Below are 13,543 nucleotides of genomic sequence, written 5' to 3' on the forward strand. Positions count from 1 at the left end.
AAAATTGACACTCTAACATCGCAATTAAAAGAACTAGAGAAGCAAGAGCAAACACATTCGAAAGCTAGCAGAAGGCAAGAAATAACTAAGATCAGAGCAGAACTGAAGGAGATAGAGACACAAAAAAACCCTCCAAAAAATCAATGAATCCAGGAGTTGGTTTTTTGAAAAGATCAACAAAATTGACAGACCACTAGCACGACTAATAAAGAAGAAAAGAGAGAAGAATCAAATCGACGCAATTAAAAATGATAAAGGGGATATCACCACCGACCCCACAGAAATACAAACTACCATCAGAGAATACTATAAACACCTCTACGCAAATAAACTGGAAAATCTAGAAGAAATGGATAATTTCCTGGACACTTACACTCTTCCAAGACTAAACCAGGAAGAAGTTGAATCCCTGAATAGACCAATAGTAGGCTCTGAAATTGAGGCAATAATTAATAGCCTACCAACCAAGAAAAGTCCAGGACCAGATGGATTCACAGCTGAATTCTACCAGAGGTACAAGGAGGAGTTGGTACCATTCCTTCTGAAACTATTCCAATCAATAGAAAAAGAGGGAATCCTCCCTAACTCATTTTATGAGGCCAACATCATCCTGATACCAAAGCCTGGCAGAGACACAACAAAAAAAGAGAATTTTAGACCAATATCCCTGATGAACATCGATGCAAAAATCCTCAATAAAATACTGGCAAACCGGATTCAACAACACATCAAAAAGCTTATCCACCATGATCAAGTGGGCTTCATCCCTGGGATGCAAGGCTGGTTCAACATTCGCAAATCAATAAACATAATCCAGCATATAAACAGAACCAAAGACAAGAACCACATGATTATCTCAATAGATGCAGAAAAGGCTTTTGACAAAATTCAACAGCCCTTCATGCTAAAAACGCTCAATAAATTCGGTATTGATGGAACGTACCTCAAAATAATAAGAGCTTTTTATGACAAACCCACAGCCAATTTCATACTGAATGGGCAAAAACTGGAAAAATTCCCTTTGAAAACTGGCACAAGACAGGGATGCCCTCTCTCACCACTCCTATTCAACATAGTGTTGGAAGTTCTGGCTAGGGCAATTAGGCAAGAGAAAGAAATCAAGGGTATTCAGTTAGGAAAAGAAGAAGTCAAATTGTCCCTCTTTGCAGATGACATGATTGTATATTTAGAAAACCCCATTGTCTCAGCCCAAAATCTCCTTAAGCTGATAAGCAACTTCAGCAAAGTCTCAGGATACAAAATTTATGTGCAAAAATCACAAGCATTCTTATACACCAGTAACAGACAAACAGAGAGCCAAATCAGGAATGAACTTCCATTCACAATTGCTTCAAAGAGAATCAAATACCTAGGAATCCAACTGACAAGGGATGTAAAGGACCTCTTCAAGGAGAACTACAAACCACTGCTCAGTGAAATAAAAGAGGACACAAACAAATGGAAGAACATACCATGCTCATGGATAGGAAGAATCAATATCGTGAAAATGGCCATACTGCCCAAGGTAATTTATAGATTCAATGCCATCCCCATCAAGCTACCAATGAGTTTCTTCACAGAATTGGAAAAAACTGCTTTAAAGTTCATATGGAACCAAAAAAGAGCCCGCATCTCCAAGACAATCCTAAATCAAAAGAACAAAGCTGGAGGCATCACGCTACCTGACTTCAAACTATACTACAAGGCTACAGTAACCAAAACAGCATGGTACTGGTACCAAAACAGAGATATAGACCAATGGAACAGAACAGAGTCCTCAGAAATAATACCACACATCTACAGCCATCTGATCTTTGACAAACCTGAGAGAAACAAGAAATGGGGAAAGGATTCCATATTTAATAAATGGTGCTGGGAAAATTGGCTAGCCATAAGTGGAAAGCTGAAACTGGATCCTTTCCTTACTCCTTATACGAAAATTAATTCAAGATGGATTAGAGACTTAAATGTTAGACCTAATACCATAAAAATCCTAGAGGAAAACCTAGGTAGTACCATTCAGGACATAGGCATGGGCAAAGACTTCATGTCTAAAACACCAAAAGCAACGGCAGCAAAAGCCAAAATTGACAAATGGGATCTAATTAAACTAAAGAGCTTTTGCACAGCAAAAGAAACTACCATCAGAGCGAACAGGCAACCTACAGAATGGGAGAAAATTTTTGCAATCTACTCATGTGACAAAGGGCTAATATCCAGAACCTACAAAGAACTCAAACAAATTTACAAGAAAAAAACAAACAACCCCATCAAAAAGTGGGCAAAGGATATGAACAGACATTTCTCAAAAGAAGACATTCATACAGCCAACAGACATATGAAAAAATGCTCATCGTCACTGGCCATCAGAGAAATGCAAATCAAAACCACAATGAGATACCATCTCACACCAGTTAGAATGGCGATCATTAAAAAGTCAGGAAACAACAGGTGCTGGAGAGGATGTGGAGAAATAGGAACACTTTTCCACTGTTGGTGGGATTGTAAACTAGTTCAACCATTATGGAAAACAGTATGGCGATTCCTCAAGGATCTAGAACTAGATGTACCATATGACCCAGCCATCCCATTACTGGGTATATACCCAAAGGATTATAAATTATGCTGCTATAAAGACACATGCACATGTATGTTTATTGCAGCACTATTCACAATAGCAAAGACTTGGAATCAACCCAAATGTCCATCAGTGACAGACTGGATTAAGAAAATGTGGCACATATACACCATGGAATACTATGCAGCCATAAAAAAGGATGAGTTTGTGTCCTTTGTAGGGACATGGATGCAGCTGGAAACCATCATTCTTAGCAAACTATCACAAGAACAGAAAAGCAAACACCGCATGTTCTCACTCATAGGTGGGAACTGAACAATGAGATCACTTGGACTCAGGAAGGGGAACATCACACACCGGGGCCTATCATGGGGAGGTGGGAGCGGGGAGGGATTGCACTGGGAGTTATACCTGATGTAAATGACGAGTTGATGGGTGCAGCACACCAACATGGCACAAGTATACATATGTAACAAACCTGCACGTTATGCACATGTACCCTACAACTTAAAGTATAATAATAATAATAAATAAATTAAAAAAAAAGAAGGGGATTTCATTTAATTTAAAAATGGTAAAAGTTCAACAGTAAAAATTATTGATATTAGAATCAGCCAGGCTTTATGGTGTGAATAATTACCTGGCCTCATATTCAGAGACTCCAGAATCTAATGCCTCCTCCATTCTCGAGTGCCTTTGTAATATGTAAAGTCCTTTATGCCCAATTTAACTGAAACGTTTGAATGAATTTGTCGTTCCAAGGACCAGCCACAATCCAGATAATTTTATGAACCCATACTCACAGATATTTTAGTCACATTTAAACCATCAGTGGTCATTAAGACATGTCTAAGAACATTTTCTATGTGCATGTTTCATAACAACTCTGTAGGCAATAGTATCTACAAGGAATAAAAATGAACAGTTGTGAATTATTTCTTACTCCTTGAATAAGAAAAGTTTATTTGTTTTTCCACTCAGACACTGTACCTGAAATATAAGCCAAGGTCCAGTTAGTTGGGAAGCACATGAGTTTATATATCGGCCCTACCTCTGTGACACACAGTCCCAGGCTGGCTGTGCATCTGGCCAACCAGCCAATGTTGAGTATGCATCCATTTTTTCCAGCCCTAGTTCCCATTCCATTTCAGGCTTCTCATCTGTCAGGAGTAAAGCTTCTAGTCTCGCCTATCTTACAGATGCTATTGTGCAAATAAAATTATATATGTGAAATGCTTCTAAAATTTTAATGTGCCTGGAGATATTTTACAATGTTACTGTCAAACCTACCATTTAACAGGAAGACACTCTGAACTCCGGTTTTTTTTTTTTTTTTTGTAGACATCTCTGCAATCAAAGGAAAAAGCATTCGTCCAAAAATAATGGTTTTTGGAATTACAAAAATGAATTAAGGAGGGAATTTTCTTTTATTTAGGGCAATAATGCTAGTCTCTTGTTGAGCAAGTAGAATAAAGTATGATTCATTTTGTCTATAAGTAAACTAACACCTATTCTATTGTGTAACAGACTGTGTCTTGGGGTTATAAGCTGGTTCTAATTACCCTAGTCTTCTTCACAGGATTGGCCTTTGCTGTTCTCTCATCTGTGCACCCAGTGTTTGGTTTATATGGGTCTCTGTTTCCTGCCATAATTTATGCCATATTTGGAATGGGACGTCATGTTGCCACAGGTAATAATTCCTATGTTTATCCTTCTAATATTACTCACAAAAGAGACTTAGTGGTTATTACTGATTATATCTCCTTAGTAGTGTTAACATCACTGCTGAAAACCTCAGCAAATATTAGAGCAAGATATTTACTCTCCACACATCAGATAGTCAATATACTCTGTGGTTTATTGCTATATTACTGTATAGCCAAGGTTATTGCTAAGGATTCTTTGCATTTTTGAGTTGCAAAGATTCCACAAAAGAAGGGAAATAAGGCATGGTAGTACGCGCCTGTAGTCCCAGCTACTCGGGAGGCTGAGGCAGGAGAACCGCTTGAACTTAGGAGGCAGAGGTCACAGTGAACCGAGATAGCACCACTGCACTCCAGGCTGAGTGACAGAGTAAGACTCTGTCTCAAAAAAATAAAAAATAAAAATAAAAATAAGAAGAGAAATGTTATGAATTTACAATGAAATGAGAGAAAAATTTAGCTACTCAAAAAACAGTGAAAAATATTTTACATGTATTTGATATGTGGACTAAATGATGATATTTTAGGTTTATTCCAGGCTAGTTTATGCAATGCTGTTTACTTGGTGTAACTCTTACCTTACCTACCTCTATATTACCAAATAAAATATGAATGGTGATTTGGTATTAGATAAACCTGGGTACATGCCTTATTTGTTGTTTGCTATTTACATGGTCTTAGGCAAAAATTTAAGCTCCATTGCAGCTTTATTGATAGTAAAATTACCTTCCAAATTCTAATGATTATAGTAAGAACTAGATAATTGACATACAGTGTCTAATTTAGTACTTGATATATAATAAGATTTAATAAAGTTAGCTATTACTATTACAAAATGGTATCTTAGTCTTAACTACTTAGGAAATCATAAAATAATTTTAACTAGAAATATCTATAGAGACATTTCTATTTATTTGGGGATTCTGTGATCTCAGCCTCTGAGTAATAACATTTCATGACCATTTCTTCAATGGTCAATTTGCATTATTGATTGTATCAGTTTCCTGTTGCTGCTGTAACAAATTACTGTAAGTTTGGTCTTTAAAACAAAATACAGGTATTATTCTACAGTTTGGAGCTTGGAAGACTGAAATGATATTCACAGGGTTAAAAATAAGGGGTCAGCAGAGCTGCGTTTCTTTCTTGGGGGCTCAAGGGCAATCCATTTTCTTGACTTTTCTAGTTTCTAGAGGCTCCCTGCATTCTTTGGCTCATGGACCGTTCAACCATCTTCAAAGCCAGCAGTATTGCATCTTCAAATTCTCTTTGACTCTGATTTTTTGCCTCCATTTTCCATGTTCAAAGGACCCTTGTGATTACATTGGGCACACCTGCATAATCCAGGATACTCTTCTTATATTAAGATTAGCTGCTTAGCAACTTTAATTTTATCTGCAATGTTAATTCTCTCTTACCATATGGCATAACACATTCAGAGGTTCTGGGGATTAAGATGTGAACATATTTGAGAGGTCATAATTCTGCCTACCACATTGATACATATATTTTCTGTTAACATAACATTTTATTTATGTAGATTTGGCTTTTTAGATCAATTAATTTTGTTATGAGGGAAGGACCAACATTTATCAATCACTTACAACATTGCTGCCTAAAGTGTGGCTCATGAACCAGTAGGTTCAGCATTATGTGGGAGCTTGTTAAAAGTGCAAAGCCTTTATTTCTATGCCAGGCCTACTGAATCAGAGTCAGCATTTTCATAAGGTCTCTGTTTTATTTATACATGTAATCTGTAGGTAACATATTATAGTATATATATGTATTTATATGTTTATGCATATTCATGTGTGTAGATATATTTAAGTTTGAGAGCCATGGATGTTCTATTTATTAGGTGCTTTATTAAGAGCTTTACATATGTTATTTTGTTTTGTTCTAGCAGAAGCCGTTTAAATAGAGATTATTACCTTTACATTGCAGATGAAAAGAAAACACTAAAATTCAGAAAGTTTCTGTGAGATCACAGATTAAAAGTCACAGGTGCATGGATTACAACCCAGGTGTGACCAAATCTAAAGCACAAGCTTTTAACTTTACAACCCACTGTTCAAGAATAAGCTTTTCTTTTGTATTGATGCAAAAAAGAGAAAAGCACAATAATTAATTATAAATTATTAAAGCCTATTTTTTCAATTATCTTGTTCCCTAATTTCCTAACAATTTGTTTTCATTTTTGAAAACATTTAAATATATATATTCTTAGCAATAAAAAAGATTGTTTTAATACTGACCTCTAAAAACATTTTCTCTGTGAAACCCAAGATAAAAGAAAAAGGCAAAACAAGTTTGTCCAATACAATGTAATTGCTCTAAGAAAACAAAAATACACAATTTGAACATACTTAAGTACACACTTACACAAAATGTTCTATGTCCTAAGAAATCAGTGTAAACATTTTACAGATATTTCATGCATTATTTTGAAATTACCATTTACATAAGAGTCTGTATTTAACAAATTATGAACAGCTATCAGAATCTTATAGTCTACTTGATAAATAATATGCATTTCAAAATATACAAAATTTACAGCCTTAACTGTAGTCATTCAACATTAAAGCCAGAGACTAATTCTGATTTCCCTTCTGTTAAGTCAAATGGGCTACGACACAATAATGCTAAAGACATTTTATTTCCTCATTTGTACTTCACCAAAGACAGCCAGTTAGACCTTCTTGTTTGTTTTTTATCCCAGTATTTAGGATTCTTTGGGTCACTAAAAAATAAATGATAATTTTCCCTTATTTTGCAACATATATACATCAGGGAAAATAGACAAACTAATTATTTTTTGACGTTCCTTTAAATCTTGGACATATGGACTGAGTGTCACCAATAAGTTCCTGCAAATTAATATACAGAACATACTTCTCTTTTAAATAATTTAATTTTGATGCATATGCATCCCACTTCCACAGTATTATTAAGATATTGATGTCACTTTCTTGAAGAAGAATCGCTTTATTTGGGATTTTGCCTTCAATTTAGGTGGCTGGAATGCAATGCTGACTTACTAAATACAATAATAAATTATGTTAAAGACATCTTTAAAAGTAAACTATTCATAAAATCAGAGTATAAAGATGTGAAACATGCTGTTTTGCTCAACAATGTGAACTTTCTTATTTTAATGTAAAATGGTTTTTTTAAAAAAAGTAATAAATCCATTGATTACTTTTTGTGGCTTGCAAAGAACATATATTGGAATAAATACACAAGAGTCAAAAATCTGGATATTAATCCAATAGAAACAGCATTACTGTACAGAACCAATATGTGACAATTGGTAGGATAATCTTAAACTTTCTCTAAATTAGGGAAATTTATTTAAAGAGCAAAGTTTAACAATTTAGAGAGGCTATTGTGAAGACTGTATAAGGTACTTTTCAGAAGAAAAAAATAAACAGTTATTTACTGATAGATTACAATATGATAGGACTTGGGGTAGTGTTTTTTAAAATATGAAATCTCATTTATTCTCTACCAAAATTTTGTAACTAGCTATTTTACCATCATTTTACAAATAAGGAAGCTGAGAGAGGTTGGGTAACTTGACCAGGATCACAGGTTCATATTAAGTAGAACTGGGATTCGAACTTGGGTCTGTTTAACTCTAGGGCTCATAGTCACTTCCTATGAGACCCTGTGACCCACAGTACTATTGAGCTATCAGGTAGAAGTAGTAGTATATGAGGGTACCACTAATAGGCTGAAAGCCTAACCAGGGTAAAAAGTTGAGCAAATGAGGCAAGAATAGAGAATTAGTAGGGAGGAGACAAAGACAAAGGGGAGACCTGTATATAGATAATATAGAATGTCATCCACAACAGCCACACATATTCACTGGCAGTCCCACTTCCCTTGATTGTCCTTCACTACCTCAGAAACAGCAAAGCATTATCCTTGCTGAAGAGGCAGTACTCCCATGTCCATACTGGTGTGGACATGTCCTCGCCATTGCTGTACCCATTGCTGGCAAGTCCTCTGTCTGGAGGTGTTCTTGAAATTGACTCACACACAGATGAAACTTCCTTTTGTTCGCCTAACAAAGCCTTTTAGATGGCTTTCTCTTTTACCATTTGATTCCCTCCCATCTTCCTCCAAATCCCAGGAAAAACAGGTCTAAAATAAAAAATTAACTCGTCTATATGTTTTAAAAAAATTCTGTAGTCATTTGTTCAGTGGCTTTTGTACAAAACATTTTGCTCTGTGCTCTAGGAGATTTAAACATCAAAAGACAAACTCCTTTACTCTCAGAAGTATCTGATTTGATCTCTGGAGCATCGTGTTGTAACATACCCTCAGAAATATGTCCTATCAAGACCAGATTCTATAGTGAATGTTCTCTACTTGGTATTTCCCATCCTGGGTGCTAGAATCTTATTTCTAAAAATCAGGTGTATTACATTAGTTTCTTGATGTACTCTTCATTTAGTACTCTATGATAAGGACAGTGGTCATGATTTATTGATGATTTATTGAGAATGACTTATCTCATTAAGAGAATGTTATTCAATCTGTTGTCTGTATTTATGTACCACCAACTCTATGGAACAGAGAAAAGCATACAATATAGACCATAACAGAGCATGCTGACTTTAGTCTTATTAATAATTATATGAATAGCTACCATTTATCAGGGGTTAACTACATGTCATCTTCTGTGATATGTGCTATATTACATTATTTAAGCCTCATAACAATCCCATTGGGTGAGAAATGCTGTTAATAGACAAAAAGATTGAGGTGACAGTTCTGGGATTTTAGGCCAAGTTTTTTGGAGGCCACAATCATCGTGTTTTTCTGAATCCATAGTAGGTACCGCCTCTCTTATCTAGTAAAACCAAGGATTGGCTGTGTTGAATTTCCAATGAGACCTGTTTCTGTTTGACTCATGTCTCACTTGCCTTATGCTGTTTTGTGCATGGTTTGTGTTGGGATGTCTACATGTTGAATAGGCCCTTTTCACGAAGTCTCACTTATGACCTGAAGCAAAGTAAGATCTTGAAGTAATGAGAGTAAATGTTTGCACAATGCTGCAGTTTATTTCTATAACCCAAATTTGCCAATCCCTCTTTGAGAGAATCAGCATTTCCATGTTCACAAGGCTGCATTCTCAGGCATGCTGTGCCAAGATGAAGGGTTCAGAACTCTTGGCAGGAACAGGGGAACACACTGAAAATCGTCCCATACATGTGCAAGGCCATGGCAATTCTTGGGGAATACCACTAAGCCTAATCTAAAAACAGTAGACAGAAATGGTATGTTTAATTATTTTATGGGCCACAATACGTTGTTATATGATAATAAAAATATGCTCTGCTATGAGACCACAGAGGGTGGAAAGATTAAGCCTAGTTGGAAAGATCTGGGATGAATCCTTATTATATATGGGATTTGAGCCAGACCTTGAAAAACAAGTAGGATTTGCACAGGTAGAATGAAGAAGCAAACATTTCAGGGAAAAGGCTGAATTTACTGAGGTTTTCATACCTATCACCTCATTTATACTCCCCTTAGACCCTGAAATGTAGGTATTAGTACTCCCACTTTATGGATGAGACCATTTATATCCAGTGTAATGTGCTTTAGGTTACATTATTTGTAAATTGAGAGTTGAATTTAAATCCAGGCCGTCATCTTATTTCCTGTCCCAGGACGTTCTTTATGCCAGTCTGCAGAGAGGTGGGAAAATGTCTGAGCCAGGTGAGAATACAAACAGATGAGTGGCTGTAGGTTGAATGAATAAGCGTATGTGGAGGTAAGTTTCTATTTCATCCATGGAAAGAGGTGAAGAGTGGAGAAGCAAGGGCACAGAGGAGAGGAAAGTGTTTCTAACAGATTTGTTTGGTTTCACAATGTAGCTTCAACTTTAATGACAGAATCCCACAATTTTTATTGAGTCTTTTAACCGAATTACTAACAGAAGATTCCCCACACCACTTGGTTTCAGGCACCTTTGCCTTGACATCTTTGATATCAGCCAATGCCGTGGAACGGATTGTCCCTCAGAACATCCAGAATCTCACCACACCGAGTAACACAAGCGTGCTGGGCTTATCCGACTTTGAAATGCAAAGGATCCACGTTGCTGTAGCAGTTTCCTTCTTGGGAGGTGTGATTCAGGTAAGTGATACTGACACTTGAGCACAAAGAAAGGGACACAGCGGCAAAGGGAAGGCAATTGGTGTTTTATTTTTATTCTTGTTCATGAGTTTGTCTTTCCAGATGGATAAAGGCCTGATGTGTTTTATCATGATGGAAATGCTGTTTAGAGTCATTACTGTATAAATGCTGGTTGAATGAATGAACTAGAATCAATAAATTGAAGTTACACAGGAACAGTTTTTGGTCTTTTAAGAATGAACTTTCTAAAAAATGTTTTAGAAAATGAAATGAGCTTCCTTGTAAGGAAATGAGGCAATCCCTGTGTCCACATAGTGACTAGGTCATCACTATAAGGGAAGGTTATAGGAAAAATTCCTACAATGGGAAGGAGATGTCACCAGATCTCTAGTGTCCTTTCCAGTTTTCAGATTTTATGATGTTGTTGCCTCCACAGTAACAAATGGTACTTGGTTTATGTCATATGTTTGCTGATCTGAGGTCACTGGACTCAGATCTGTACCACCAGCATCATGTTGCTGCCAAGATTGCTACAGTCTATTTCTTCAAAATATCAGAATATGTAATTTGATGTTTCTAATCAGTCGTCAAAATTAGAAAGCCCAGAGGTGACTATAAAATAAATGTAGACAGGCACTGAATATTAGATATGGAATTGCCTGTTTGATAGCCATTTTCGCTTACTCTCTCATGGTCAACTGAATTACATGTGCATAAACTTCTTGGGTGGCTGTGTTTTGGGTTGGGAGACTATTTTACACTGTAACATTATTTACAAGGTCAAAGATCTTGTAAATACCAAGAAGGGAGAAAAACAGTTGATGATTGGCTGGAATTAGATGGTAAGAGAAAACATGTGACCTAGAAGAAAGGAAGCATTAAAATTCTTAGAGTTACATTGCCTTCTACCTATATGAAAAGGCCAAAGGAATTAAGGATGTAAAATGAAATGAGGATAAGAACTCATGTCTTCATAGTGCTTGAGAGAAACAGACCAACCATTTGAATGGCAGCTCATTTGCCTAGGAGACTGACCAGACTGGTAGACCAATCAGTATTTTCTATGGCTTGTATCTGAGCTATCATAAAATAAAAACTAGTTGCTTGGGTACCCTGTAACTTTCGGTTTATTTTTCCAACTATGGATGATGCCAACCTATTCTGAGGCTTGCACAGGTAGGCTTAGTGGTTTTTCCTCCTTGCCTGGCCTGTATGAGGTTCTCTGAGATCTGTCATCTATCTCCATCTTAGAAATAATCAGCCCTGTGAACTGGTAGATCAAACATGGATACATTGCCTTGGATTTTGCATATGTTTTCCTTAATTTCTATTCATTTAAAATAAAAAAATCTTTGTATTAACATTGCAAAAATAATATTGTGTCTCTTTTCTGTCCCTCTATTTTTTCACTCATATTTCTCTTTGAATTTATGGTTTTTACTAGAGTTGTATATTCTCTTACTCTACAAAGCATGAAACAAGTAGTTTTAGGTTATTTAATAGTGTAGTACTAGTTTTAGGTGTATGTTAGTATAGTAAAAATCTAAGAGTATACATAATTAGCAGTAAGACCCAGCAACCTTCTACTTAGTCTCATTTTAACCATCTTCTGAAAGTTTGAAACAATCATCAGGTATTCTGTTATTATCTAGTATATTTGGATTATGACTTAAAATGATAACATCTAAAAGTCAAAGCCAGGATTCTAACATAAAAAGTATATGTCTCATTTTCCCAAAGGAAACTCCCTAGAATTGTAAGAGCAAAGTAGAATATTATTAAAGATAATAAAAATAATATTGTTTTCATGGCCTTTTATTACACGTAAAATCAGATTCAGAGAGTTGCGTATTTTCTCTTATAACTTCATCAAACATCTGCTTTTCTTCCTCTTTAGCTCTGATCTTGGATATGTGACTTACGTTTTAGCCAAATTTTAAGCAGATGGCTGGACTTTATTTGACCTCCAAACTCATCTTTCCATTGTCAACTAGAAACTTCAAGAGTTCTGCATCTTTGGGATTTAGCTGATCAGTCATTTTTCCTTTTATTACATCAGATTTGAAATCCACTGAATCAAAGTATCCAGTTTCTACAAACATATGAAGTGTGCGTTTGCCTTGTTTTATTTATTTGTGTATTGTTTTGATTTTGCTTGCATATTATTTGGTTTCAGGTTGATTTTTTTCCCTCTGAAGATCCAGCTGACAGAATTATTTAGGTTAATAAGATTATATTGTTACAGTGTCTGAAACAATCATGTCTGATCTGATTCACAGTTAGAAATGCTCTCAGCTGCAAGGAACAGAGAACCCTCCTACTGGAGGCTTACACCATAAAGATATTTATTGCTTCTTGTATTACAGGAAGTTATAGAAGTAAGTTCTGGGCAGGCTTTGGTGTCTGGCAACACATTCAATTGATGAACTAATCTGCTTTCTGTTATTACATAATAAGGGCTCTGTGACTTATTGGGTGTGTGGTTTTTTTTTTTTTTTTTTTTTTTTTTTTTTTGCTTTCTCTTCTCGTAACTGACAGGTAAGTTTCTTCCCATAACGTGTAGCTTGTATTTGTCTAATTTTCCCCACACACAACCCTTTCTCTACTTCTTTACTTGACTTATATTCTTTAACATTATTTTGATGACTCTAGTATATCTATCTCTTTAATTTTAATTTATGCATTTTTTAGAAGAAAGAATACCATAGAACAATAAAGGAATTGGAGTGAAACTAAAATGTATACTTATAGCAAACTGTCTTCATTATATAAAATTTTTGATTTTAGTTTGCTCTTTGCCTTTTTTTTGCTTTTCCTCCAATGTTTTGTAAGTCTATAATATTTTAGTTTGTTTTCTATGTAAGACATTATTTAAAGAACAAAGTTCTTGAGGGTATTAATACTATCTTAATGCATTTTAAAGTCATCATTATACCTAGCATAGAACTCTACATGGTAGATTCTCGGAAAACTTGTTGAATTAAAAAATGAATGATCTGGTATCTCATTGTGGTTTTGATTTGCATTTCTCTGATGGCCAGTGATGGTGAGCATTTTTTCATGTGTCTGTTGGCTGTATGAATGTCTTCTTTTGAGAAATGTCTGTTCATATCCT

At 35.6% G+C, this 13,543-nt stretch overlaps 1 protein-coding gene across 4 annotated transcripts in view; it reads left to right on the plus strand.

Moving 5' to 3' along the window:
* The window catches only part of SLC26A7 (solute carrier family 26 member 7), a 204,774-nt gene that overhangs the window by 86,323 nt on the left and 104,908 nt on the right, over positions 1-13,543 (plus strand). For all 4 annotated transcript variants that reach the window (XM_025394155.1, XM_025394153.1, XM_025394157.1 and 1 more), the window contains 2 exons: positions 4,158-4,268; positions 10,256-10,428. In XM_025394155.1, the coding sequence (XP_025249940.1) occupies positions 4,158-4,268; positions 10,256-10,428 (284 nt within the window). The remainder of the gene's footprint in view (positions 1-4,157; positions 4,269-10,255; positions 10,429-13,543) is intronic.

This window comes from Theropithecus gelada, chromosome 8 (genome assembly GCF_003255815.1).
Source record: "Theropithecus gelada isolate Dixy chromosome 8, Tgel_1.0, whole genome shotgun sequence".
In the NCBI taxonomy this organism is placed as follows: domain Eukaryota; kingdom Metazoa; phylum Chordata; class Mammalia; order Primates; family Cercopithecidae; genus Theropithecus; species Theropithecus gelada.